The 24054-nt window shown below is 39.5% G+C and overlaps 1 protein-coding gene across 1 annotated transcript; it reads left to right on the forward strand.

Annotated features, from left to right (window-relative positions):
* Positions 1-6238: 6238 nt before the first annotated feature.
* ppp4r2b (protein phosphatase 4, regulatory subunit 2b) lies at positions 6239-23727 on the forward strand. Its single transcript, XM_036571547.1, has 9 exons — positions 6239-6459; positions 8700-8781; positions 12829-12999; positions 13265-13358; positions 14355-14392; positions 14512-14586; positions 17430-17570; positions 20247-20551; positions 22221-23727. The coding sequence occupies exons 1-9, from the start codon at positions 6426-6428 to the stop codon at positions 22571-22573; spliced, it is 1293 nt and encodes a 430-aa protein (XP_036427440.1). The 5' UTR covers positions 6239-6425; the 3' UTR covers positions 22574-23727.
* Positions 23728-24054: the final 327 nt, after the last annotated feature.

Raw genomic sequence — 24054 nt, forward strand, 5'->3', positions numbered from 1 at the left:
CTGTGGGGGTCCGTGGGGGTCCTGACCAGTGAAGAACAGGGTAAAAGGGGGCTAACAAAGATCGGTCCGCTGGCTTGATAAGGTCGGCACCCCGCTGACTGTTTGCCGCCGCTGGTCCTCCCTCAGACCACCCAGATTATTGTTCTGCATATAAGCTCTAACTAGTTTTTAATCTCCCCATACAGATTTTAAATGCACAGAGCCTTTTATTTTAGAAAATAAACTCAAATATTACAAACAACTTAAGAGAAAAAGGCCTAATGAAAAATGATTTTATAGAAAAGTTTGCTGACACTGTGCTGAATTAAGTATACCTAAAGAAAGGAAGGAAGGAAAAATAAGGAAATTGGACTGTTAGTGGAAAATGAGTGATGATAAGTGGAATTTTGTCTAATACTCTGCTTAAACACCAGTGGGCCGCCCAGTAAACGCGGAGCAAAGTGCCAGTGGTCCGCCAGCTTTTCCATCAGCAGGCCAACAGTGGCCCACTATCCTCTTGCCATCAGGCTCTTTACAGTTGTGGCGATGGGAACCAGATGTCTGAAGAGTTTAATGCCTCTAAAAGCTCCCTCAGAGAAAGTTACTACAATTACGGCTACAAAAATGCTGCCTGATGGCTGTGACGTTGTTTTATGATCAATTTTAGGCCGAAAGCTTTGCATAAAACTATGTTTAAAATACATGCAGTGTAGAGGGATACATACCAGTTGCCAAAGGAAACATATCTAGCACTGTTTTGCTGTTATGAACATCACATATAAAAACTCGAGACACTTGTAGGTTCACTGGTGGTTTTGGATAGTAAATAAAATGACTATATTTGTGTTGTAGACATTGTGACCCCTGGTTCCTATCACTACCACTGTAGTGATAGCCGAGTCAATACGTTTTTTGCACATCAGGCTGCTCTGAATGACTTTGTTTGCGTCTCAACGACTGAAATTTTATGCAGAAATTTTGAAAAAGTGGTGAAATTGCCCTTTAAATACACCCAAGACTACATCACATTTAAAACAGTGAATGCCTTATGCCTATAATGAGGTACAGACACCATATAAAGCTTTTTACTTCTCTTTTTTTCTGCCAACCACCAAACTGTACTCATAGCCTTATTGAAGCCAATTACATCCTGAGAAAATGTAACCATGTGCTCATCTCTGCTACGTGTTGTATTGCTTGGTATTGTATTTCCATCTATATATTGCTAATGCTCTTAAGTCGTTATATATATATATATATATATATATATATATATATATATATATATATATATATATATATATATATATATACATACATACATATATATATATATATATATATATATATATATATATATATATATATATATATATACACATACATATATGTATGTATGTATGTTTTGTTTTATTTTCCGTGATGAAACATAAGTGGAAGTGCTGTAAATAATTTGATATCTGTGAAAATCAGCACAGTGTGCGTTTTCTTCTTATATGTGACTGGATTTCCAGCATCATCTCACTGCTGAGAAATGAATCTGATCAGTTGTTCAACCTGGAAACACAAACATACAGACACTCACTACATTTTCCGCCTTGTCTCTGAGACGTGCACATGGTTTACATTCTCGCCTACATGTATTTACTGAGATGAATGTGTTTTTTATATCTTACGCAGAGTCCGTGCATGTCAGAAATGTAATAAATGAATATGCATAAAAGAAAAGCTTATTTTTCTAATCAATTCATACTTTCATTGTAAAAAAGCTCATCACTTTTAGTACCTTGGCACATTCTGAAGAGACATTCATTGAGATTGGAGCCAAATGGACTTTTTTTTCCATGTCTGGGGACAAAAATGTCCTTCACAGTTTAAATTAATTTGTGCTATTATTTTTTTTGACAAATAACACTGAGAAGTCCAACCTCATCATACTGTACTTGTGTGAGAGGGGAATATGACTGGGATGAGTATTTCAGGTTAAACTGGCTGTCGTGTGTGGAGGATCAGATCTGCCAAAATGAAAAATAAATAAAATTAAACAATAAATAATCAAGTAAATTAGTCAATAAATAAAAATAACTAAATATAGTATATATTGCTTATTTTGCTTGTAATTATACACATTTATTTTTTCTGCAGTTATATATTTCTCAATTTATTTATTTATTTATTTTATTAATGCCTCTTCATTTTTATATTATTTTCTGGATCTATATTGTTAACGATTGTTCGCTTTATTTATTGATCCATTAATTCGTTTATTTATTTCTGTATTTCTTCGTTCATATGATAATGAGGGGGCGTGTTTTTCACGTTCAGGCTTGGCAATCAAGACCAGGAGGAGAAGAGCTGATTAAACTGTTCTTTCACTCCATAAAGGACTGCAGTGTCACCGACAGACAAAAGTGTTCAGTTCTGAACACTACGGGTCGACCTCTGTATCAGCAGATCAGCAAAATGGAACAAACAGTCCCCACAGCCTCCAACGGAAGAGTCAATAATCTCAGATCTCTGGCCATCTGCTGCCTGTAAGCAGCCACTGTTGTCCTGTGTTGTCCTTAGTTACTGCTGATAGAGCAAGACGAGAACAATTGATCTATAGAATCTGATATCGATCAATCAATAGGAATATTAAGACACCGTGACATCATTGATTGACAGCCCCTTTATTATCATAAGGACGAGGAAATACAGAAATAAATAATTATGGAAAGAATAAAAAAAGAAAAAATGATAAAGAAACATAACAAAAAATAAATATAAAATATAAAAAATAAATATAAAAATTAGGAGGGGAAATTACCAAACAGACATTGAAGTAAATGCAGACTAATTAATTTATGTAAGGTTTTATGTATATATATTTTAATTTCTATGTATATTTATTTATTTATTTTTTTTATTTATTTTTCTAATTCATATATTAATTTACTGAGTCATTTATTTTTAATTTTATTTATCTTTCATTTTGGCAGATGTGGTTTTTCCATAGTTGTGGCCCCTGTTATCAATGTTAGATCTTCCATCATCAGCTTTTCAGCGGTAAATTATATGATTTCTATATAAATATTGCACAAAATGTAGACAACAGCTATTTTCTCTGTCTATTCTGTGTGAGGTAGTGGGCATGTTAGGATTGATGGATCCTACCAAGCATGGAAAAAACATCTAATTCATATTAATATACGGTAATATTGGCATTATTTATTGGTAGGTAGTTGCCTAAAAGCCCCTATCGGTTATACGGAGTGTTTCAGCCTGTACTGCTTTTTGAATGAGGCTCAATACAGGTTAGCCAATCAGAGCAGAGCTCATGTACATGTATCAGTCTTAAAGGTACAGTAACAAAAATAGCCTGTTTAAGAGATAAAAAGAGGCTGAAATGGTCATGTATAATTAATTTATATTTTTTTTAATGATTATTGATTAATTTTTTTTAATACCTCAACATACAAATGTTATAAGTGGAGGGGGGGGATAAAATACAAGAAAAGTGTAGGATATAGAGACTTAGAATAAGAATAAAATTTTACATTTGACCGATATTTCATGACGTAGTTATTGTACAACAGGCACCTGAGCGATGGAGCAATTGGAGCATATGTATGCACTGCATTTGTTCCTTGCTTTATATTTAAACCAAAATTTCCAGTGTAGATTATGAAGTTATATTTAATATGTTTGATGTAATTTAATGACCTTCCATAAAACAAAACTGACATGAGATCAGTGAAAATATCTCACATTTTCTTGCCACATTTAAAGCTGCACAATGTAAGTTTTGGTGGATTTAGAAATCTGGAAATGTGTAATTGCACGCAACATGTGGAAGAACCAAAAAACAGCCCTTGTCCCCGTTTCATTGCTGGTTTTAACAAGCTCTGGTCCACTCGACCTCGTCATTCCCCCTCAGGTCGGGTCCCCAACGCCATATGCATCTTAAGGGCTGTTCCGTTACTTCATTAGCTCACGTGAAGGGTGTTGGATGAGCCCTCGGAGGGGCGAGGGACAGAGGGAACACCAGTGTCAACATCAGCGGCAGAACTTACCCAAAAATCATTGCAACCTGACGCATTTCCCTTTTCAAACCCAAAAATAATGGCAGACGAAGCTGTTTATAAGCTACAGCAATAAACAACTTCAAAGTGCTTAACATTTCAAAACCATACATTTGATTTGCTGGCTTCTACTCCATCTGTCATACATACTGCTGATACAACTTCATCACTTTCTTCTGTTAGCAGGCTTGTTAGATGCTACACGGCTAACAAGAACAAAAAGAAAGGCATTTCACCACGTTTTTACCCCCAGGCTGTTATTCCCAGTCATACAGAGTAGGCTCCTGTCTTTCTGAATATGGGGAGACCTTTAAAACCAAAACATGTTAATGTTTCAAAAACATATCCGAAACCGCTGATAAAAGCTGACAAAACAGATTATTACATAAAATATTTTGTAGCGTTTGGCTCAAAAAACACACAGAAACTACAATTTTTGAGATGCTAAGCCATAATTCTGAGATGCTAAGTTGTAATTAAGGATTCTAGGTCATAATTATGAAACGCAGTCATGATGCTGCATTTTTTCAGCTTGTTCTGTCTATCGCGCATGCGTACATCCCCACAACGAGAGGGACTTTTCCTGCTTGCGGTTTAAACAGCAAGCTGACTGGCTCATTTATTGAAGGGTGGGAATTTCCATGTAGATAGTCATCATGGTCCAATCCCATTTCTTATTTTTACCCCTACCCCTTGTTTTCGAGAGTCTCCTTGCCCTTTGGAACTGAGTTGCAGGGGGTAGTGGTTGAAATCTTCCCTCTGAAATGGGACCCTGAAATAAAAAAGAGCATTACTTCATTAACAGCTACTAGCGCTGCTCTGTAGGCGACCCTGCCAGTCTGCAGTGACAGCAGAGGAGGGTAAAGTTCAGCTCCTCACTGCTGGGCTTTAGTTACATTTAGGGAATCATATGCTTTCAAAGAGGGGGGCAATTATTTATTATCACCCACCCCTAAAAAGTCAGATATTCGCCAGCTTGTTCGAATTTTCCTGTTCAAATTTTATAATTATAAATTATTAAGTCACAATTGAGATGCTAACTCATAATTATGAGATACTTAGTCTTAATAATGAGATATCAAGTCAAAATTATGAGACATTAAGTCATAATTATAAGATAATAACATCCTAATTATGAAATATTAAGTCACAATTGAGATGCTAACTCATAATTATGAGATACTTAGTCATAATAATGAGATATTAAGTCACAATTGAGATGCTGAGTCATAATTATGAGATACTAATGAGATACTAAGTCATGATTATTAAATATTAAGTCACAATTGATATGTTAACTTCTATATATGAGACAATTAGTCATAATAACGAGATATCAATATCTCAAAATTATGAGATATCAAGTCATAATTATGAGACAGGATCTCATTATCATGACAGCAAGTCATAATTAAGAGATATCAAGTAATAATTATGAGATACTAACACATAATCGTGAGATACTAAGTCATAATTATTAAATATTAAGTCACAATTGAGATGCTAACTCATAACTACGAGATACGAGTCATAATAATGAGATATCAGGACAAAATTATGAGATACTAAGTCATAATTATGAGACAGGATATCATTATCATGATAGCAACTCATAATTATGATACAAGCAATAATTACAAGATACTCATAATCGTGAGTCATAATTATGAAATATTAAGTCACAATTATGAGATATTAAGGCATACTTCTAAGATAATGACATCCTGCGTCATAATTATGAAATATTAAGTCACAGTTGAGATGCTGAGTCATGATTATAAGATACTAATGAGATGCCAAGTCATAATTATGAGATACTAAGCCATAATCGTTGTGATACTAAGTCATAATTCTGAGATATTAAGTCATAATTATACGATAATCACACCCTACGTCATAAATGTGAAATATTAAGTCACAATTGAGATGCTGAGTCATGAATATGAGATACTAATGAGATACTAAGTCGTAATTATGAAATATTAAGTCATAATTATGAGATACCAAGTCATAATTATGAGATACTAAGTCATTATGGAAAACTTTCTCATTGTTATTACTTACTAAATGGATTATTTTTTTCCAGTGGTGGAAAAGGCTTCCATAAATCATAAATCATAAACCACAGATCAGAGTTGGGGTGAGAGCTGCTGGGTTATAAACAGGCCCATCAGCTCGTTCCTCGCTCAGTGTTGCTCAGCTACGTTGCGCAGCTAACTCTCCTCAGAGCAGCCGCGGCGGCGGCAGCCGGTCTCGGCCGGTGACATCACGAACGCCATATTGAAATATTTTCCTTTTCCTCTTTTTATCCTCCTCTGTTTCTGAACCGCGGCCGACGGCACTCTGCCTCCTCCTGGATCCACAAGCTCACACCTCGCAGACATGGAGATCGATGCTCTCCTCGAGGCTCTGAAAGGTTCTGGCGGTCTATTTTCGGGTCGTTTCTGGTACCGTTGGCGGGGAGCGGGGCTGTTAGTTAGATGGGGTTAGCCAGCTAGCGGCTAACGCTAGCGACACCGCTGAGTGAAGTGGCTGGTTCTTTTCTTAGTTTCTGACTTTTGTGTTGCTTCATGTGAAACGAGCCGTTGTCGCTTCGTGTCCTCGACTCCGACTCCGACATTTCAGTAACCTTAGGACGCTGAAGCGAATTTCCGTCTTGTGGATTTAGACAGCAAGCCTGTTAGCTTAGCCGTCCAGCTAACAGTCTTGAGTACAGCGAGTTTTCGACCCTAGCGAGCTAGGTTAGCTGCTCAGTTAAAGGGGAACTCCACCGTTTTTCGAAAGTTCCACCTAAATAAATTATTTAAATGTAAGCAGAGACATTCAGAGTGTTTTGGTGTGAAGTGCTCTGTTTTAGAGAAACTTGCCGAGTCGGAATTTTTCACAGTGGTTGTGATAGGAACCAGACGTCCACCTTTAAAAGCTTCCTTACTCAGCCTGATGTCTGAAACATTGTTTTATGATAGTTATGTGATCAAGTTTTTGGCCTAAAACGTTTTGTTTATCCATTTTTTTAATCCACTCATGGTGAGGGGGTACCTGTAGGGCGTTCTGAGGCAAGTAGTCCCCAAAGAAAAGTTATATAATTTTCAGATTTACTACTATTTTACCAGTATCAACATTATATATTAAAGCTCACAAGACAGGTGTAGGTTCACTGGTGGTTTTGGATAGTAAATAAAGTGGCTAAATCTGTGTTGTAGACACATCGACCCCTGACTCCACCACCACTGTAAAGAAATTTCAGTCTGTAACTTTCTCTACAATTAACCGTTTCATATCAAACCACTCTGAATGACTTTGATTACATTGTGATGACGGAATTAAGCAAAAATTGGTGAAAAAGTGGTGAAATTCCCCTTTAACCGGCTATATGGCCCAAACAATGAAAGTGGAGTTCACCAAAGGTCCTTTTTATATGACCATTTCTCTTTTTTTTCCCCGTAGAATTAAACTTTTTTTTCCGGTACTGTTCCTTTAAGACTAATATATGCAAATGAAATCTGTTCTTATTGGCTGTCCTGTATTTTGCCTTATTTAAAAAGTAATCCAGACTGAAACTCGCTTTATAACTTGTTGTAATTGGGCAGAGTCAAACTAACATAGGCTGAATATATCAGAATGCACTATTTTTTTGTGACATCATAAAAATAATTGGCTGTTTTTGCAGCGTGACTTCCATAAATGGATCAGGGAGAAAATGGTACGTTCGGAAACTTCTAACATACTACGTCACACTCTTTTAATTAAAACAAAAGGGAGGAAATAGTAGTTTATTTCTGCACTTAGAATGTAAATATATATCTTAATAACTATAATTGATATTGTCTGAGTAAAGCGAGTTGTCAAATTGCTTAAGTTACGTTCACATCACAAGCCTCATTGCTCAAATCCGATTTTTTACTCAAATCCGATCTCTCTGACAGGATGGTTCGCGCTCGTTTGGGTAAGTGACTCAAATCTGTCATTAATGTGACGAACCTGAAATGACCCTCATGAGCTCATCCTACTCAGTAACGTCATGTGAATGAATCACGTTCATCATCAGCACAAACTAACGAGCAGAACGAGCTTCGCTGAGAAGATAATTAACTCTGATCAGCTCTCAGCTTCATTATTAGAGCGAGACGAAGGAGAAAAAGGTGAGATGAGCTGCTTTTCCACCGTTTACAGGCTTTAACTTCTGTTCGGCGCTGCTGCCATGGTAACACTGAATGATGGCGCACGCGCAGTGGAAAAAAGCACATGAATACCGATCTGAGCGTCACATTAAGGTCGCATGGCCACGTATCGGATACGTATCCGATCTAGGACCACATATCCAAGTGACTCAGGTCAGATTTGAAAAGATCAGATTTGCGTGTCCACACAGCCCTGAAAACATCAGGATTAGGGCAAAAAATCGGATTTGTGCCAACCTGGTAATGTGAACGTAACTTGTTTAGTTACTCGTACGTCAGAATACTGTGAATGTAATATAAGCCTTGTGATCAGTCGGTTCAGTCTTTGAAGATGCTTATGGTGTTGAGGTCCTGTAAGTGGAGGGCAGCTTTTGCTTTGCCTGGAAAGATTAAATGCTATTAAAACCAATTCCTGAAACTGTTAATACCGTCTGAGAAAAGTGCAGCTGAAACTGAAATACTTTTGTGCCCTCAGATTTTGACAAGAAAGGCAAAAAAGAAGTCTCTCCAGTGTTGGACCAGTTCCTGTGCCATGTTGCGAAGACCGGGGAAACCATGTAAGTATTGTGTAGGAATTATCTTAACTTTTTTCACTTTGAACCTGGCACTGGGCTAAATATAGCAAAAATATAATATTGCGATACCTCAGTACGCGACATGCAATCAGTAGTTTCAAAGTTAACGTGATATGATTAACTTCGCTAAATATTTAGTTTCATTTTCTTAGTTTGACCCTTTAAACCAGGGTTTCTCAACCTGTGGGCGCAGACCACCCGCGGGCCTGTTCTCAGGGGGAGGAGGTAGTTCATAGTGGGCTGGTAACGTCACTGTAAGTCATAAAAACATTAGTGGAGAAAAGATTAACTTAGGGCTGATAATTAAAAATCAAAGAATCAAACGTTTCTGAATTATAACCAATATGAATATTAACAGAGACGTAGTTATAAAAACATCGCAGTGGCAGAATAATTGAATGTAATAAGTTTGAGACGCAGCTGCGAGCATGCAGGGCACACAGGGCACACAGTGAGCCAGAGATGGGGAGGTTCCCTTGGGCACTTTCTCCTACCTTGTTTGATGTGGACCTGTCAAAGTTTTTTCTTTAGTTTGCTCTCTTTAGACATGTGTGGACACTCCACCCATATTTGGGTGTGCATCACACAGCTAAACCGGTCTCGGTCCGCTTCCAACCGAACCCTGTTTAGTTCACTGTTGGTGGGAACGTATTTTATGATCAAACGAGGGAATTTGTCAATAGAGCCTACTTTCTTCTTCTAGCAGCACGTCAGCGCTGTACTGTCAGTATACACTGCCTGTTTTAGTGTCTGACTCTTTACAGACTCTCGTTTCGTTCCTGCAGCTCGAGCAGCAGCTGATAAAAACGACAGACGAGCCTTAAAATAATAGCGAAGAGATGTGTTTGATTTTTGGTCGAGCATCAGAGACATGAGTAGTTAAACTCAACTAGATAAACTCCTGACTGAATTATTATCATTGAATGTGATGACGCTAATCCAAGACCCCACTGAGTGGAGTGAGGTTTATTTCAGATCAGGCGCTAAAACCCGCTTAACTAAAGAGACTCCAGACCAAACAGTGACTCCTGTGGAAAAACCATAAGAGTATTTTCAGAGAAAATGCGATGGACTGCAGCTCCAAATCACAGTCCACATAAACATCGACCTTTTTTCTTTGTCCCCCTTTTTTGACATCTCTGCAAAGGTATGTTTTTAAACAAAACTGTAAATTTTGGTTTCTGTGATTGAACTGAAATAGGCGATCTGGTCTTTTTCAGGCCCTAATTCACAGGTTTTCAGTGTGAACAATTAAGAAAAAAAAAAGCTTTTTAAAAAACGTTTTTATTTTTCTGTGGGCTGCTATGCTTTATAGTTATAAACAGGTGGGTCTTTGGGTAGAAAAGGTTGAGAACCCCTGCTTTAAACCATCCCTAGTTCCACCCTGAAGCCCAGCTGCTTGCGTGCTGCTGCTGTGACTCCGCGACTGTAGCTCTGTCGTTCAGTTACAGCTTTTAAATGGCAACAACTTCCACCGGCTTCTCTCTTGGTAAAAGTAATTTTCAGCTTCTACCATGCTGTGAATTTGTTCATCACGAAGTATTTCAAGTCTGAAATGTCGTTTACAAGCAAAACTTACCTCAGATGAGGCAATATCAGTAACGTTAGCACCAGAGGACACATTCAGCTATGCTGGACGTTACCTTTGGCAGACCTTTGGATAAATTAACAAGCAGGAAACTGACAAGCAACAGCAAAGTGTAAGACCGCTTTCAGACAACGGATCATATTTTTTTCTGCCTCAAATCTTCATGGATAAAATTTAATACATGTTCAACTTAAGAAGAAAAGCTCCATTTGTCTTGTCATGAAGTAACTAATCAAAAATGAGGGTGGGTAAAATTGAACCGGTGGGCACACGCGAGCTGTACAGTGGGAGTTGCTCGTGTTTGCGATTTAAGAAATCTTCAGCTGGAAGATGAATATTAAGGCACTGGAATATGTGCCGTTGTCCACATCCACATGTTTGATAAAACACTGAGTGCGTTTACATGCACTTAATAATCCGATAACTGCAGAAAATCAGATATTGTCAGTTATCCAATCAACGCGTTTACATGCACTTAAGTAATAATGGGAGAACTCCGGGTCTACGTGAGTCAGGCAATAATCGGATGTCTGCTTTGCAACTGGCCAGTAAACTTACAGAAGACGACGTGATGTAATGTAAAACTCAAACTTCATGCAGCGGCTTTTTTTTACTTTACCTGAAAAGTTGAACATACATCATGTAGAACAGGGGTCTTTAAATCTGGGCCTTGAATCCAGTTTCCAGTCCTGGATTTTGTAATCACTGGGACGTATGATACTAGTTGGCCAACCAGTTGCAACAACAGTTCCATTAACTACCAGTGACTACAAAACTAGGACCGGAAACCGGATTAAAGGTGCAGATATGAAGACCTCAGATCTAGAAGAATATTTAAATCCTTTATTTCGTCAAGCATGTATTTAGTTTCGCTTATTTCCGGTACCACCGTCTGTTTTCGCACATGCGCAGACTGAGGAATCCGAGTAAGAGTTTACAGCACAGAGAAATCTGATTACTAAGCTAAAGTCCAGCTCTCTTTATCGGATTTTTAAATCGGATTTCTAGACCTTACTGCGATGTAAGAAATCAGAGTGTGTTGTTTACATGACCATTTGAATAATCGGATATCTGCAGAAATTCGACGATGATCAGATTATTGAGTGCATGTAAACGCACGCAGTAGAAAGTAGACACTAAGTACCCCTCAGATTATGATCTATTCTGTTGAAGCTCACTTTACTCACTCATATAGCTTTAACAAAGACTGCTTTTTTAGATGGTCAAGCTAGATCAAATAAGACAAATGTGATTAATCTTGATTAACTACAAAAACTAGTGATTTAATTGAAATTAATTCTTTTAATTGTTTTTTTTTAAGCCTAATCACAGTATTTTTTTTTTTTTCTGAGGGTTGGTAAGTCAGAACAGACCAAAAAAATCCACCAGGGCCAAATTTGTAAAAGTACAATCAAAGCTATAAATAGATTGACATTTATTCAGTGTTTCACACATGAATCCAGTTAAACAGGACTGATGATGCTCTCTTTGTAATGAAACAGAGTTGATCTGTGTTCTTTAAGTACTAAGATTATCCACGATATGCTCAAAGAAGTATAACGTGACATAATATGCCAATTTATCACTATAACAATAGATATTGTAATATTGCCTGGCCATAATTCAATAAATAGATAGATAGATAGAACATTTGATCCTGAAGGGGAATTGCAGTGTTACAGTAGCAATAGACACATAATTGCACATAAACTTACATATATTAGCCAGAAAAAATAGACAAATAGGCAGAGATCCAAAAAAAACTTTACATGTTTACATAGTATATGAAGCAGATTTGTTGTATTTACATGAGAGCAGGTATTGTACACTGTTAGAAATAAAGGTTCTGTGCAGGAACATTTTTCATTCATAGAGGTACAAATAAGGTAAATGTTCCCTCAAAGGTACAAAAGTGGTTTTAAGGTCTGATTGTGAACCTTAAATAAGTTTATCCAGGTGAAAAGTTCGTAGTTGTACCTTTTCATAACCGAATGTTTTAAAACAGAACAGTAAAATAAAAACCTGGAGACGAGACGGGGTGTGTGGAGTCAGTACAGCTTAGAACATATCATTTCAGTGGATTATGGTTCAGTCATGTTCCCTCACTAAAGGTACTGAGATGTACCCTTGAGGGAAACACCCCAGTGACAGTTTAGTACCGTAATTCCTGACAGTGCACTAAGTGGTATGAGGTCGTTTACAATACAACGAGTGCAAACATAACTAGGAGTAGCAGCAGTATTTACAGTCTAAAGTGTGCAGTGAGTGTTATTACAGTAGCAGTTATGATGTATTGCACAGTGTGTATCAACAAGACACAGTGAGGTGATTCAGCACAATTCAGTGCTGTGCTTCATTGAACCTGGGCAAAAAGAAATGTCAGGCAAGTTCTGCTGTACAATAACATTTCTGAATGTGTCTATGCGTTTGCCTCCTGACAGGGTTTCATGGTCGCAGTTTAAAAACTACTTTCTGTTCAAGCTGGAGAAGGTAATGGAGGACTTTCGAGCTTCAGCCCCAGAGCAGAGAGGACCTGCAAACCCCAATGTAGAGTCAGTTCCATTCGAGGAGATGAAGGAGAGGATACTGAAGATAGTCAACGGATACAATGGGTGAATAGCTTTGTAGTAATGAAGAATCATGTGACCTGCTGTTCAAAGCTGCGTTTTGGAGGGGGAGAGATTGTGTACTAGTGTAAGGAGGCCAGAGTCTCTTACCCCTGTGCAACTGCGCCATCTACTGACTGTTGCATGTGTGGGAAGAGACAGATATTTGCCACTTATGCATTTGCTGCTTGTGGTCAAGTTCATTTGATGTAAATGTTGGCCTGTTGGTTAGAAAATGTCACCAACCAAATATGTTCTACCTTCCACACAGTATTCCTTTTACTATCCAGCGTTTGTGCGAACTGCTGACAGACCCCAAGAGGAACTACACAGGAACAGAGAAGTTTCTCAGAGGGGTTGAGAAGGTAAGAACACACTCACTGGACTAAACTTACTTTTAGTGCGCTGGGGTCAGTCTCATGAAGCACATTCAGCTTAGACCGGAGCCTTGTCCCAATTCAGGGGCTTCATCCTTCGATTGTGTCACTGCGGCACTGTCCAGTTTCGGAGGTTCCTTCATTTGCGGCTGAGAAATGTCCTTCCTCCTTTGTAGACCGCGTCCCTCGAAGGATGCAGCCCCTGAATCGGGACGCCCTGCGGGTTCCTGACTCCTAACAAACGCAGCAGTTAACAACTTTCAGTGATGTTTATGACAAACCGCCAGTCATGTGAAACGTGAGGAGCCGAGTGGCTTGATTTTCAAAGAGGAATAAAGAATCGCACTACATAAACATGGAAAGTAAAGCATTTATAACAATAAAAAGCAACACTGTCTCTACAGCGACTGTGTTAGTGCTTATTGGAGTAGTAACTGCTTTATAATATGTATATCTGTGTAAGTATGATATTGTTTCCCCACCTGAGAGGCAAAATTTTCATGTGATTGATGCCACAAACGTCATAAATAAAATGAAGTTTTACTCAAATAAGACTGAAGAGGTCAACCTCGGTTAGAAGGCTGTCTCTGAGTGGTCAGAAGCTCGGGCTTGATTGGTGCAAGAGCTGTTGTGATCCAAAATCCAAAACTTAACTAGCTCTGGAGCATACAGCGTAAGTCGCCATGGTGACTTAGCCCATTTAAAAGTGATCCACCCTTATGAGAGTCCAGGGTTAGATCAAGCTAAGCTTAAAGTGAGCTGGCCAAGCAAGAAATACGGCTTCGTAAAACAAAAAAATGATTCCGTATCAATGTTATGCGTAGTACAGTAACAACTACCGCACTGCATATCATTCACAGAGACCAGGTAATATGAAGGTGTATTACATGGGACCAGTACTGAATAAAATATTCCCTACTTTTGGAAATTCCTGTAGCTTGTTGGATTTCTTTCTTCCTCATAACATTTGTTCTCTCTCCCCAGAACGTGATGGTGGTCAGTTGTGTTTATCCCACTTCTGAGTAAGTGACATTCATCCATCTGTGCCTCTAAATATTAACTTCTTATATTGGTTCTATTCATGTACAGTACTGAATGCCCACTATGATGGAAAGGATGCTCATTATTCTTTCTTTTTCAGGAAGAACGGCTGTAGTGGTGTTAACAGAATGAATGGAGTCATGTTGCCAGGCAACACATCTGTTTTCACCGAAAGGTAAGGCACATTAGCCAGGACTGTTTAGTCTGTGATTTAACCCTTCAAAGCTGATGCAAAGGAGTGGCTATTTCTGCCATTTTATCTCGTCCTTCCCATTAATAATGGGATTTCTGAATGCTAGTGTGTTTATTTGCATTTTATCATTAATCTGATTACATAAATCAATAATAAGCACATATCGATCACAGTTCTGTTCTGAGTAAGATATGCACTGTCTCTACAGGATGCTGAAAAGCTAGTTCATGCATTGAGATAATGAATGCATGCTTTTTTTTAACATCCTGTAGAGACGGTACATTTCTTAATTTGGCAATGCTATAAAGATGGAGGAAAGCTATTCTACTAATATTGGTGCATCAAAGGACAGATCAGAATCAATTGTGATATCAAGGTTTTTTACAGATGTACCTAGAGCTGGGCGATATGGCCAAAAATGTTATCACGATAAACAAAATTTATATCGTTTGATATCGATACATATTGCGATAAATGTCAAATCATTATTTCTTTCAAGTTTGAAGGCTGATTTTTGCTCCTGGGGGGTTAATTGCTGTTTTAAACTATCCTTTATGGTTGGAACACAACAAACACTCAAACAGTGGAACATTTCACAGATCTGTCATGGGAGAGTGGGAGAGAGTGTCTGCTGAGCTGTTTCTACCAGCTGGAAAAGCATGGCTATTTTGTAATAGTCATAATTTAAGAAAGAAAACAGATTATGTTTAGCTGGTGACGAGCGCTCGGCTACCCCGCTACAAATGACATCACAGTATTCAGACACCAGCTAGCGACGACTGGATATTCAATTGTAGTAGTTTAAGGGGTTAACCGCAAAATATCAACACAAGACAAACTCCTCCTTTTAGGTACGTTTAAACTGAAAGCGGTGCTTTTGTGTCTTGTTTGATCTACAGTATCATTAATTCTCTGTGCTGTGTGAGTGACGAAGCGCTGCTTTAAGTTAGCCAGCTGCTAAAAACAGCTAGCCTGGAAAAATAGCTTAGCGCTCTCCCGCTCTCCAATGCCTCACAGCTTCCTCAGTTTACTTTTGTTTAAATCAGGGCTGTAATTTACATGAACCCACTTCTTTCTTTCACTTTCGTTGCTTGGGAATGCACTCATACTTAAATATGACTGTCCGAGCGCTGTAACAGAGCTGTAGTTGTGAGGACTGTGATTGTGATTTAACGCTGCTAAAGCTGGCTAGGATGTTAGTAAAGAGGTGAGTTCGCTGTAGGTCAGTACAGTTACACCACTGACCTCGTCACTCACACTCGGTCACAGGAGAACAGATCGCCTGTCGCTCCACTCAAACAGGGAAAGTATAACTCCGCGTTTCAGCCGTTGCTAAAGACTCATCTTACTCGTGACCCCCTCCCTCTCTAATCATGTAGAAAAACTCGGAAGTGCGCCCTCTCCTGGCGACAGCACAGTAGGGTCGCTTTCCTTGCAGTAGAAAACGCCACCAAGGCTTTCGCTGAACGTGGAAGTGTGAGAATGGCGTATTATATCGAACATTTATCGAACATGTCGTATCGCTCTATCGAGGAAAAGTTATATCGCGATAATTATCGTTATCGTTTTATCGCCCAGCCCTAGATGTACCAGATGCAACTGAGAAACTATTAAGTGTTAAATTGGACAGTTTGTTTCTGGCAGCTTTTGGACCAAGAAGGAGAACCTCCTTTGAGTTGAGTTGGAGGAATTTACTCGACATCCAGTCTTTCGTGTCTTGTACGCAGTCCTCAATCTAATCAAGTTAAGGTTTATCATCTGGTTTGGTCTACATATACGATTGTGTGTCATCAGCGTAGCAGTGGAAATTGATGCCATGTTTACTAATAATGGTACCCAGCAGTAGCATACTTAATGTGAATAAAAAAAGGTCCTAAAACAGAGCCTTGTGGAACACCATACTTTACTTTTGTAAGAACAGATGATTCGCCTTTTACATTCACAAACTGATAGCGATCAGTCAGGTATGATCTGAACCAGGAAAGACCTACTCCTGTTACTCCTACAAGGATTTTCTAGTTTATCTTGTAAGATAGAGTGGTCTGACGAATCAGATGCCGCACTAAGATCAAGCAGAACTGGCAAAGATAAATTTCCTTGGTTAGAGAATAATAAGAGCTTGTTTAGTTTTCACTAGTGCTGTTTCTGTGCTATGATGAGGCCTAAATCCAGACTGAAATTTTTCATGTATGTGATTCCTGTACAAATAGGAACGTAGTTGTTGTGCCACAGCTTTTTCCAATATCTTTGATACTAAGGGAAGATTTAAGATAGGTCTATAATTTGATGGCTTACAGGGATCAGAGGTCCAATTACTGCAAGTTTGAGTTTTTGGTATATAGCCAAGGCTAGGAGAGGTGTTTATTAGTGACAGAAGAGGCTTTGTTATATCTGGCAAAATTTCTTAGAGTAAACTTGTGGGAATTGGATCTAATATGCAAGTAGAAGATTTTGAGGAGGAAATAATTTTAACTAGCTCAGTTTGTTGAAGTAAGGTAAACAATTCCAGCCTTTGTTCTCGAGATCTGGATTTGCTTTGTAGGGCAGCGGGTTTGTAGAGGTTAACTGTGCATTTAGATTTTTTTGCCTGATTGTTTCAATTTTATTATTGAAGAAATTCATGAAATCATTGCTGCTGTAGGCTTTTAGCATCTGGGGTTCAGTAGCTGTTTGGTTCTTAGCAACTCCTTGGCAGCAGATTTGAACAGATTTTCTTTTTTGGGAATGAGGGGAGGCTTAGTCCTGGGCGAATGTCGTTAACCAATAACTTCACACTCTTGCTCACTTTCATGCTCCCATAATTTTTCTCGTGCTCTTTTTCTCAGGAAGGTGAACGGACCAGGAACCCCCAGACCGCTGACCAGACCTAAGCTCTCCTCATCTAGTTCACTGGCCACGAACGGCCTGCCAGACAGCACAGAAAACAAAGAATCAAACATAGCGGCAGGCCACAACAAGCTTGTTAGGTATGCTTCACCTGCTCTGTTCACTGAGGGCACTTTGAAACATGGACTGTATCTGTATATGTTGTTCTTTCAAGTTGATATTGGTGTTCGGATTGTTTTTAACTGCATCACATGCATAAAAAATGCCTGTCTCATACTCACAGTACTGTGCAGAAGTCTTAAGCACATTGTTTAACACTATTTATCTCAGCTGCAAGTGTGTATTTGCTAGTAAATGTGAATTCATTACAATAGAATTTCTTATGAGTCAGTTTGAAGAGCAAAATTTGATTCCAGATTTCTCCTGGATGCCCCCAGCCAGTGCATGGATTTGTGATTCCATCACAAGCACACTTCAATAAAGCATAACTTACTGATTTAGACAGGTCAGGTATTTGATAATAACTACAGTTAATACCAGGCTGCCTGGAGGAGAAGTTTGGAAATGGTTAAAAACGCATTGACATGCATGAAATACCTACTTACTGTATTATTTTATGTGTATTAGTGTTTTTCTGAGCAAATTAATACTTACTGTCCAGATAAATAGCTGTGAATAAACAGCTAAACAAATGAATATAAATAATTCAAATTTTCTCAGGTGCCTAAAAGTTTTGCACAGTACTTTATATTAAATGTGAATTACTTTACTATTAGTAAAGTAGTTTTATAGATACACTATGTCCAAAAGTATCCAGGCACTCCTTATAATTACATGCATGTATTGCTGACACTGGTATTCAGTGCACACACAGCTTCAGTATGATCTCTGGGGATGCATCAATACCATATATCGATACTTGTTGACACTGATTCCAGTACCATGAGTAACCTTGCTAGTATACTGTATACTGCTAGTGCAGTTTACTTTAACAATTAAATAATTAAAATCTAGCTGATTTAGCTACATCACGTTATTTACCTTGGAATCGAGTAGCGCTGCAGTGGAGAAGAGCAGGTTTAGTTCCACGTCAGAAAACTGCTTCTGTACAACTGTAAGTACATTCAAAGCTTTGATCCTAATATGTCCGTCTCTTTCGACAGTGGTCTCTGTAGCACGGTTACAGCAGGAATCACGTTTCAAGGACTCACATTTCAAATTGTATGTCTTGTTGGAGTCTTTTTGGCTGGTTGGGCTGTAGTTGAATGTCCTCTAAAGCCAGGCGTACACTGTCCCAATCTCATTTCTTATCTTTACCCCAACCCCTTGATTTCAAGTGTCACCTTGTCCCTTGGAACTGAGTCACAGCGGGTAGTGGTTGAAATCTTCCCCTACGCAAGGGGACCCTCAAATAAAAAGAACATTGCTTCATTAACAGCTACTAGTGCTGCTCTGTAGGCGACCCTGCCAGTCTGCAGTGACAGCAGAGGAGGGTAAAGTTCAGCTCCTCACTGCTGGGCTTTAGTTACATTTAGGGCATCATATGCCTTCGAAGAGGGGGGTATGACTATTATTTGTTGTGGCCCACCTCTAATTCTTCAGTGATATGAAGCTGAAGTCAGATATTCACCAGCTTCTATTTCGAATTTTCCCATTTCACCTTAAATGGAGCGGCATTTACATTGTGTTGCTTCAGGCATCAGAACTGCTGAACTATTTAAGGTGGAACGGGGAAATTTAGCTAGCTAGCGACCGACACATCAGTATACTACTAGCGATTAATGCTTGTTGGCAAGAAAAGGACCATAATACATTGAAATGACATTAAACTAAGATAATACAATGGTTATCATATTTTTAACAGAGAACATTCTCACATTTATGGGTTTCTTTGGTCGCTTCTGCAGCCATCTTGCCAGTTTTCTCATAACACTCAGTTTGGAGTGAGTCTCTGAAAAACCTCCGTTTGGAGGGTCATGTAGCCTCAACACTTCACCCTTCACCCTTTAGAAATCTTGTTCTTTGGTGACTTGCACTGTACATTTGAATAGACCATTGAGTACAGAGGATTTATATGCTCACGCTGTACGAAAACGCTGCCTCTGCTGACAGTCCTGTCTAAGGACAACTATCCGTAAATCTGTTTCATTCAAAATAACACTCTGCACACCCGAGTACTGAGCAAGCATGCTGAGAAACTGAGCTACAGCAGCTTTGCTAACTTGTACCACACTGTGCACTGAAATTAAAACCAGGCAGTGATGTACATGGGTAGGATGATCCGATCTCTCTGCAGCCTATTTTATAAAGACAGTTACAAAAAAATCAATGTATTAATGTAAAGTGAGCATATACAGCTGTGGAGCAGCTGCACATGAGCCGACGGTCACCATGCCCAATGCCAGGTGTTGGCTAGAGGGGTATAAAGCGCCCCAGCATTGGGCTGGGGATCAGTGGAACTGCATTTTCTGAAGTGATGGAGCTCCATCCAATACCTTTGGGATAAGTTGGAGTTCCAGAACTAATCATCCAAAATCAGTACCTGACCTCACTAATGCTCTTGTGGCTGAATGCAATCAAATCCTCACAGCAATGTTCCAACATCTAGTGTAAAGTCTTCCTAGAGTGGTAGAGGCTGTTACTGCTGCAAAGGGGGCCAAACTCCCTATTAATACCCTTCATTTCATAAGAAATGCTGGATGAGGAGGTGTCTACAAACTTTTGGACAGATTGTATATTTAAGTTGCTCTTTATTGTCAACGTGCTGTACGTTCTAGGATGATTTCTGTAATACGGTTCTTGTGTGTGTTTTGCAGCGATGCCTCTGTTTCGGGCAGTTCTCTAAGTGGTTCCATAAAGAACAAACATGCAGATGAGGACGAAGACATGGAGGGAGAGCAGCAAGAGGTGAAGAGGCTGAAGTTCACTGAAGATGGAGGTGAGGAAGAGGATGATGTCGTAGACGAGCCGATCAGCGAGACGCTTCGACCTGCGCCGCCCGAGAGCGCGTCCAGCGTGCAGGAAACTGATTCGCCGTCGTCCATGACGGAGGAAAAAGATGAGGAGCGTGAGGAGGAGGAGAGTGAGGCTGCCACTTCAACAGCAGGCTGTGAAGACCAGGGTATCTTTTTTGAACCATTCAGATTTGTTTTTATATTGAAGATCATTCAGAAAGTTTGGCTAATTTAGAATAATTGTGGCCAGTTAGCCAAAGTGTGGAAGGGGTGTCCGTTTCTCAGGCTCCAGCTGTCCAAAACGGGACTCCAGCTGAGTTAATTGCAGAGGTGGTTCATATATATCGCTGTTGTTGGGCAAAAACCTTGTATCTCCAAAATGGTAACTTTACAGATGAAGGAAAAAACTTTCCTTACTTTTAATGTAAGTCAGTGGAACCAGACTTTTCCCCGTGTCATTTTTCATGTTTCATTCATCATTGTTTCCTTTGGTTCATTCATTATGAAATTTACAAACAATGTAAAGGACAAGTGTTTTAAAATTGTCAAAAAACTTGAAAACAACAAAAATGGAGATACGAGGTTTTGTCCGACAGCATTCTGTAAGTTTGAGCAGGAAAATTGCCAAACTTGCATGGACTACAGCCCACAGAGGCTGTGACTTCAACAGCAGGATGTGAAGCACAGGGTATCTTTTTTTTTTAAACATTCGGTTTTATTATTATATGGAAGGTCAATATAATACAGCCTGGACAGCCTTCCACACATTGGCCCAGTTAGCCAATTTGTGGAAGGCTGTCCAGTTTCCGTTTTGGGACTCTGGCCGAGTTAATTGCAGAGTTGAATCATATATATCGCAGTTGTCGGGGCAAAACCCCACATGTGCATTTTTCATTTTTTGACATAATTTAAAAAAGGCACTTGCTTTTTATATTGTCAAACTTTTATGATGCATGGACTAACAGAAGTGGTCCGGAATTACTTGGGAAAAAATATTTCTCTATTTATTTCCATTAAAGTGAAGGACATTTTCCCTTGTCCTGTAACATTACCTTTTTGGAGATATGAGGTTTTGTCCCGACAGCAACGATATGTATCTTTGAGCAGAGATACTGCCAAACTTTCCTGGATCAAAGCCCCCAGGATGGAGCTGGACACTCCTGGCCTATAGAGTGGGCAATATAGCAAAAATATCATAATACTTTCATTTTCATTTTTTCATTAAACACGAGGTGTATCACAACTTTTTGACACACAGACACACTAGTAGCACTACATTTAAAGGGGACATTCACTGATTTTTCAAACATTGAAAATGTTTTAAATAAATGTTTGAGTGGTTAAATCTGAAGTGCTCTGTTCTAGAGAACCTTACAAAGTCCGAATTATTCATAGTGGTGATGACAGATATATGAGGAGTTTAATGTCTCTAAAAGCTCCCTCACGGAAAGTTGGAGAGGTAAGGAAAAATGGTCTCAAAAGAAAACACGTTTTTTCAGATTCACCACTATTTAATCATCATTTCTATTACATATAAAATCCCAAGAGGCACACTTGTAGGTTTACTGGTGGTTTTGGATACTAAATAAGATGTTGTGGACATCACAATCCCTTCTTTCTACCACCACCGAAGAAATCGGAGTTGATAAGTTTCTCTAGAACAGAGTTTTTCACGTCAAACCACTCTGAATGATGTTAAGTTGATGGCTCCACATTTGAGATCACATTAATGAAAAGGATCCAGACAGATCTGTTTGCATGGCCATGAATCCACTTCTGTGTGTCTAATTAAAGTGCAGAAACGTAACTCTTCTTTCTGCATTCTTTCTCTTCCAGAGCCCTCTAGCACTCAGTCCGACTGCGCGCCCGCAGACGACCAAGAAGGCTGCACCGCCGAGAGGGAAGTGCCTTGTGGCTCCACCTCCCCGGCTGAGGAGCCCAGCGACATGGACCAGTCTGAGCAGCAAGCACCGGCCTCCAGTCCTGAGCAGCGGGAGGGGGAGGAGCCAAGCGAGCCGGTCAGCAGCAGCAGCAGCAGCAGCAGCGGTGACGAGAGCGGATTGAGCAGTAACGAGAGCAGCGGCGGCCAGGCCCCCAGCAGCAGTGCTGCAGACTCTCCCACAGAGGGCGACGTCGAGTCGGGGGAGCTGGACTCAGAAAGTACAGAGGAGCCCATGGAACAGGACTAAGAGCCTCAGAAATAACTGACTCCGTAGCATAAACAGCAACCAGCGTGTGCTCATATGTGGAGATTTGAGAAGAACACACTAACGAACGCTGTCGGGAGGGGCTCGTTAACTTGGCGCCGCCATGACTGACCTTCCACCATGAGCCTTTCGGTCCAGTGTCACCAACTTCTCCGACTTTCTTTCCTTCCTCTGAATGGACACATGATGCTGGTGTACATATGTGATTTTTAGTTTTGAATTGAAGGTTTTAAACTGGAAGGTTCTTTTTTGTACCCTTTCGTTTGCCCCTTTCGATGCAGTTGGTCTTCAAAGGCATTTCTCCTTCTGTCTGCTTGTCGTTGTAACATAGCGAAGGGATGTTTCACTTTGGTGTGCGTCCTCAGGACAAGCTCAGCTTTGTTCGAGTTTTTGTAGTTCAGTTACGTAAACCCCGTCTCCGAGGCAGTGGAGGTTCTCTGTACTTTGCTTATGCAGTTTCTCCAAAGACCCATTGCTTACTAGCGTTTGAAGAGAAGCCATAGTTTTCAGTTCACGTTCGTTTTCGTTCTTTCATGTAGTTTTGGGTGCGATGATGGTTTCATCCGTCAGATATCGCGCATACAGACCCACGTGGAACGTCTCACTGTGTTGCAACCGACACATCCTTTCCTTCTATCCTTTTATCTATCCTTCCGTCTTCTTCCCTCGATTATCTCTCGCTGTTACAGCAGTGCGAAACCGTAGACTATACTGAAGGAGAGAGTTTAATATAAAAGGTACATATACATAATGACTTCTTTTGGTTCACAGTAATTTATATGGACATTTCAATGAATCGCTCTATTTTTGAGAAGTTCTGTTCATTTTGGCGGTCAGTTTTACCGATGACTGGTCCGATTAGCTAAGTGTGCGTGTTCGTGTGCGAGTGAGTGCGAAAGCGCGAGAGGCCCCTGTCTACACCAAGTTGTCTCACCAGTAACAGCTGGCTGCCCTCACTGCAGCTGTACCGTTTTGATATTTAGAATTTTTAAATTTCTGTAGTTTTGTAGAGCGTTATGTGTTCACTGCTTTTTTGTGAATCCATATATTATTGTAAGATCTCTGTGTAAAACTGAATGCGTGTGCTTTCGATGCAGTATTCAGGTGAAGCAATAAATGTTCTGGTTTTAAACGTGCAAAGGACCCCTTTTTAAGTTTTTATACAGTACTGTTCAGAAGGCAGAGACCACCCTTTATTTCATTTCCAGTCAGAACGGCCATTAAGTTATTCATTTTTCAATGCTGTGGGGCGGGAAACGTTTAACAGATCATTTTTTTCAGTATTTCGTATTTCTTTTCAAGAGACTCGTTTCAGTTTTTTAAAAACTGCAGGGATATTTTTCCACACCTCCAAAGTTTAGTATTAGGCTACGTTCACACAGCAGGTAAAAGTGGCCCAAACCTGATTTTCTCACCAAATCAGACTGTTTAGCTGTTCACAGTATCTTTTAAATGTGACCTCA

The sequence above is a fragment of the Colossoma macropomum genome, unplaced genomic scaffold (genome assembly GCF_904425465.1).
Source record: "Colossoma macropomum unplaced genomic scaffold, Colossoma_macropomum, whole genome shotgun sequence".
NCBI classification, from domain to species: Eukaryota; Metazoa; Chordata; class Actinopteri; order Characiformes; family Serrasalmidae; genus Colossoma; species Colossoma macropomum.

Excerpts from the sequence above, each read along its gene's own strand:
- ppp4r2b (XM_036571547.1), top strand. The coding sequence starts at position 6,426 with ATGGAGATCGATGCTCTCCTCGAGGCTCTGAAAG. Across the intron at positions 13,000-13,264 it reads ATAGTCAACGGATACAATGG|TATTCCTTTTACTATCCAGC; the intron begins GTGAATAGCTTT and ends CCTTCCACACAG. Across the intron at positions 14,587-17,429 it reads ACATCTGTTTTCACCGAAAG|GAAGGTGAACGGACCAGGAA; the intron begins GTAAGGCACATT and ends TCTTTTTCTCAG.